This window comes from Lipotes vexillifer, unplaced genomic scaffold (assembly GCF_000442215.2).
Source record: "Lipotes vexillifer unplaced genomic scaffold, Lipotes_vexillifer_v1.1 scaffold1417, whole genome shotgun sequence".
In the NCBI taxonomy this organism is placed as follows: Eukaryota; Metazoa; Chordata; class Mammalia; order Artiodactyla; family Lipotidae; genus Lipotes; species Lipotes vexillifer.
Window position 1 is genome coordinate 672,670 of NW_006778171.1, and position 6,000 is coordinate 678,669.

Here is a 6,000-nt window from a genome sequence, read left to right on the forward strand (position 1 = left end):
CCCGTGTACTGAGTTCTCATTAGCTACTGCCCTGGAAGTGCCCTTGGGGACACAGAGAATGTTGGCACCTCCTCTACCTCACTGGGGTACAACAGGCCTTTATGAGCATCACATGTTTTCAGACGGCCTCCTGCCCCAGCCTATGGAAAGGCTGCTCTGAACATCATCAGTTCTAATTTGGGGATGTGAGGCTGAGTGTAAAGGAGTGGGCAGCACCATTATTAACACCGGTTTTGAAGCCCCAAGGCCGGGGGGATTTCCTGGGGTCTGATGAATCTCTTTGCTAATTCAGGTCAGTGCAATATGGAGATTTGTGGAGTCCCTACTATGTATGGGTGTCAAGGTGATGATGAGTAAATAATATGGTAGATAATAATAGCTTCTCTTTATTGAGCTACTGCTAATGGACCATTCCCCCTCCATTAATTTTCTTTAGCCCTTATAGCATCTCCTGCAGGGTAGTGACTACTGACTCCATTTTATAGATGACGGAACTGAGGTTCAAATACATTAACTGACTTGGCCAAGCCCACACAGCCGGGATGTATAAGACTCATGATTCAAGTTCACACACGATTGCTCTAGAGACTACTCTTTCCATTAACACCTCAATGTCCCCCAAGAAGTTGCTATGAGAAAGGACGTAGTGAAAATGTTTTGGGGGAATTTATTGATAACTCAATCTTATACGAGAGAAGGCCTCACATAAAAAATAAATGAGGAATGAAGCTCAGAGGTAAATTGGATCTGAGTAGAGGGGGCGAGGATTGGGAATTTCAACACGAAACTGATACTCACTGCAGCCCTGTTTGTAATGGAAAGGATGTGAAACAACCTGAATGTCTCTCAATAGGGAACTGGTTAAGTAAGTTATCATCCGGTCATACAACGGAAGACTGTCTAGGCAATTGATTTTTAGAAAGCAGATCTATCGGTACTTATGTGGAACAATCTCTAAGACACTGTGCTGACTCTTCATCTGCTCCTGTAAATGGATCCCTCCCCTCTCTCCCTGCTCTGCTCTGTGCCCTGGGAGCTGGTCCTCCTGAACCGCACCAACAAGACTCCTGAGTTTTCAGGCTTCCACTTGGGTTTGACCAATGAGAGGTACCAGCAGCAGACTGGAGGGCAGGAGGAGAAAGGAGCCAGGGTATTTATTCCTAGCTCCTCCCTGTTTGGACAGTAGGGTTCTGACATAGCCTGGTGCCTTCAGCCCATCACCCATGGATTCACCTCTCCCTAGCCTCCGGTACCCTATTTCTGCTCCTTGCCCTTCTGGCGTTAAAATTTCTCCAGTTGGACTGAATGGAACTCTGTTGCCTGCTGGGATCCAGACTCTGATACAGACATATTTATGAACATTACAGAAGGGATCCCCAAACAGAGATGGCCGCAACTGACCTCCCAAGAACCTTTCCGATCAACTTCGCCAGGAACGTCCCCACAAGTCCACCAATGGCGAATATGGACACGGTCACAGACCAGAGCAGAGTCAGAGTATCCAGGTCTATCCGATGTCCATAGCTTCTCTCCCACGACTCATTGTAAAAGGTCTTGATGTACTGAAAACAAACAACAAACCAAGTTATTCCTCCGTCCCATTCTGCTGTCCTTGAAGCCAGCCAGTTTATAAACAGAACAGCTTTTATGGAGCATTGTCTTCCTGCCAGGCACTTTGCTAAGCTCTCTTTGAGCTTTATTTCGTCGAATCCTTCTAACACATTTTGTGGATGGGCCCTATATTTACATCCTTTTGCAGATAGGGAAACTGAGGCTCAGAGAGACAAAGTGACTTGCTCAGCTAAGTGGCAAATCTGGGAGTCAAACTCAGATCTGACTCTGAACTTAAGGGAACCGCACAGCAGAATCACCTCAGAAATGTGTTTAAAACGTACGTACCTAACATAAGAGAAAATATTTACCACCTAGATAGGTAAAGATTCAAGACACACAAAAAACACTAACCATAAAAGAAAAACAAAATGCTCATTTGGATTTCATCAAAATTAAAGTGCTGTGCTCTTTAGAAAACATCATGAAAAATGAAAAGACAAGCCACAGACTAAGCTAACATATTTGCAACCCATATAACTACAAAGGAATTGTAGTCACAATATGTAAAGAGTTCTAATAAGTCAATAAGAAGACAACCCAATCAGAAATGAGTGAAAAACTTGAACAGATTCCAAAAAAAAAAAAAAATTTCAAATGACCAGGAAGCTAACGACATGATGCTCAACATCATTAGTCAAAAGGGAAAAGCAAATTACAACCACAGTGAGATGCCCACTTCACACTTATTAGACCCCCACTGCTGTCAATTCTGATTCAGTGGGTTTGGGATGGGACTGAGTGATTCTGATGTGCACTAAAGACTGAGATCACAGCACTACACTCCCCAAGAGAGTTCCATGCTCAAGACGCTCATAGTTACCCATAGCTACCCAATAAGGACCCACAGACTTCTCCAATAACAGCCAGAGTATGAAGTGCCAGAAGAAGCATAGGGTCTGGTCACACAGACCTGGGCTTGAATCCCAGCACCATGATTTGCTAATGATTTAAACCAATGCTGGACCTTGGCTTGACACTGATGTCTCAGGGCTGTTGTGAAGGTCATATGAGAACCTGGAGCAGTGCCCAGTACTTGTGTGGAGCTCACACAATCCCCAGGTTGGTTAACAGGTCTGGTAAGAGTAAGTAGTGGCCAGCAGTGTGTACTTTCGTACATTGATGGTGGGAGTTTAATTTGTACAGTCATTTTGGAAAACAGTTTGGTGTTATCCTAGTAAGGTTGAAGATGATCCTTACCTACAACCCAGCAAATCCATTTCTAGAAAATTCCCCTTAGTTACCAAAGGGGATATTGGGGATAGTGGGAGAGATAAATTAGGAGTTTGGGATTAACATTTACACAATACTATATATAAAATAGATAAACAACAAGGACCTACTGTATAGCACAGGGAACTATACTCAGTGTCTTGTAATAACCTATAATGGAAAAGGATCTGAAGGAGAATATATATATATGTATGTATAACTGAATCACTTTGTTATACACCTGACACTAGGACAACATAGTAAATTAATTATACTTTAAAAAATGGTAAAAACCAAACGAAACCAAAACAAAACAAAACTGGCACTCTCATAACTGGAAAAAAAACAACAACAACCCTCCTCTTTCCCATCTGCCCTAGGATACATCTATCCAAACATCCATGGTAGCATTGCTTATAACAATCCCACACAGAAAACAATCCAGATGCCCACTGACAGTAGAAGAGATAAGCAAATTGTGGAATAGTTATAATATGAAACACTACAGCCACAAACATGAATGAATTATAGCTATGTGTAAGTGCAAAATAAAGTCTCACAAAAAATAAGATTGAATGAAAGAAGCCAGAAACAAAAGAATGCATACAGTGATTCCATACCTAACTTTCAAAAGTATGCAAAATTAAAAGGATTTGGGGGAATTAGATAGAGATTATAAAACTACAAAGAGAAGCAGACAAATAATTATTTCAAATGTCAGGTCAGTCGTCACCTCTGGGTGATGGTGGAAGAAATGATTGGAGAGGGGCATTTGCAGGACCTTCTATTCTCTATCTTTTACTCTTCTTACGTAGGTGCTAGGTTTATAATCATTCTTTAAACCGTGTGTGTGTGTGTGTGCATTTTATATATTCTTTAAGGATAATATGTTTCACTATTTAAAAACTTTGTTTAAATGGTGGAAAAGTGTTCTGGGCAGAGGGAAAAGCATGTGCCAAGGTGGCTGAGGAAAGCTTGGGGTGTCCATGAACAGAGGCCAGTGGGGGTGAAATGGGACAGTAAAGGAAGGAATGGGCTGCATGGAGTTGAAGGGGCTGGAAAGGACAGGTTATGTGGGACCATAAGGTCCTGGTAATAAGTTTGCTTGTTATTTAGATTTTTTGGGGGGGGGGTGATGGAGTGGGAAACTATTGTCGGGTTTTAAGCAAGGGGAGGACGTGGCATGGCTTTTATTTTCAGGAAGCCCATCTGGCTTCAGAGTGCCAAGTGGGTTAAAGGGGGAGCTAGAGAGGAAGCCGGCACCCTGTTGGGAGGCTTTGCAGTCATCTAATGTCATGGTGGCCTGGACCAAGTGATGGAGATGAAAGAAGGGGATGAATTTGAAGTTTTTTTTTTTTTTTTTTTTTTTTTGTGGTACGTGGGCCTCTCGCTGTTGCGGCCTCTCCCGTTGCGGAGCACAGGCTCCAGACGCGCCGGCTCAGCGGCCATGGCTCACGGGCCCAGCCGCTCCGTGGCATGTGGGATCTTCCCGGACCGGGGCACGAACCCGTGTCCCCTGCATCGGCAGGCGGACTCCCAACCACTGCACCACCAGGGAAGCCCTGAAGTATGTTTTGAATGTAGAATGGACAGGGCTAACTGAGTGAGTGGCTTCAAGTCTGGGGAGGGAGGGTGTTGGTGATGGCAAAGGAGGAACGCAGCAGACTACCAAAGTGAGGGGTAGCACCCTTTCCCTGTGAGATATCTGTTCTCCTTCCATTTTCTCTCTCCTTCTGATCCCATAACTACCTTGCTTATAGTATGGAGTGAGGACAGGATATATTATCAACAACTAGAGCTTTTCCCAGTGATGATGAAATTTCCATGTGTTAATACACAAGACACTCTGATCTGCCATCGTCCATTGATTCATTCAACAAACCTGTGCTGAGTACTGGGAACTGAGCTGTACACAGATGTAAACCAAACCCCAGATCTCAAAGAGCTCTAGTCCACTGGAGCTGATAATGCACTGCATAATTTAAGGATGCTCTTGGCTGCAAGAAACAGGATATCCCAACTTGAAAAGCTAAGCAACATGGACATTTATTAGGACTATTTGTCTGGTGGCTCAGTGATGTGGTAAAGAATCCAGGTGCTTCGTTTTGCTTCCTTCTGCAAACCATAGTTTTGACCTTATCCTAAGGCTGCACCCACTCATAATGATAGGATGACTCCTAGTAGCAGTTTTGACCACATGCCTTCCCAAATTTTGACTCTAGTCAAAATTTCCCATGTTTGACTAGAGAGAGTACTCCTGACCTCTCAGAGACCTCTCGATGCTAAGAAGAACTTTCCTAGAAGCCTCTAGTAAACGTCTCTTTAAATCTTGTCCACCCTGGTTGGGGCACAGGCCAACTACTAAGCCAATCGTTGGAGAGTGGGATGGGAGCCATGAACTGGATCTCTGGTCCTGAATTCCATTTCTTTATCTTCTCCTTCTCACCTTATTAACTAGCACACTGTTCTCCAGTTGCTCAGCTAAAAGTCATGAATTCATCCTTAACTCTTGCCCTTGATCCACACCCCTCAGCTAAGCCATCTGGACTCATCTCTGTCTGTTATGGGTTGAGTTGTATCACCCCCCAACGATTCATATGTCAAAGTCCTAGCCTCCAGCACCTCAGAAGGTGACCTATTTGGAGATAGGGTCTTACAGAGGTAATCAAGTTAAAATGTACTTATAAAAATGATACGTTTGGACACAGAGATGTGCATAGAGGGTGATCTTGGACTTCTAGACTCCAGGACCGTGAGAGAATAAATTCCTGGTGTTTAAGCCCCCAAGTCTGCGGTACTTTGTTTTGGCCTCCCTTGCAAATTAATACACTGCCTTACCTTCAAAATACTTCTCACTTCTTTCGTCACTGAACCCAGCCCAAGCCATCATCCCTCCCCCTGGGGCTCCCATAACAGCCCACCATCAGGGACCCTCATCAAGTTGCCACGCCCAGCTTCTCTGAGTGGGTACTGTGCTCCCTGTCAGTGCCTGGACATGAACATTGAACCTTAGTTGTCAAGTACTCCAGTGGCCACCTGTCATCCTTCTGGCTGCCCAGCATCAGAAGCCTCCTTCTAATTTGGGAGAACTTGCTTCCTTTACTGAGTCCTGCGGGAAACAGAGCCTGCTCATCGCTAGAGGTTGAAATTGTCAGACACACGCTCTTCCCGGCATCC

At 44.2% G+C, this 6,000-nt stretch overlaps 1 protein-coding gene across 1 annotated transcript in view; it reads right to left on the bottom strand.

Moving 5' to 3' along the window:
• SLC2A9 (solute carrier family 2 member 9) overlaps window positions 1–6,000 on the bottom strand; it is a 187,766-nt gene that overhangs the window by 164,120 nt on the left and 17,646 nt on the right. The window contains 1 exon segment of the mRNA XM_007451507.1: window positions 1,402–1,562. Within this exon segment, the coding sequence (XP_007451569.1) occupies window positions 1,402–1,562 (161 nt within the window).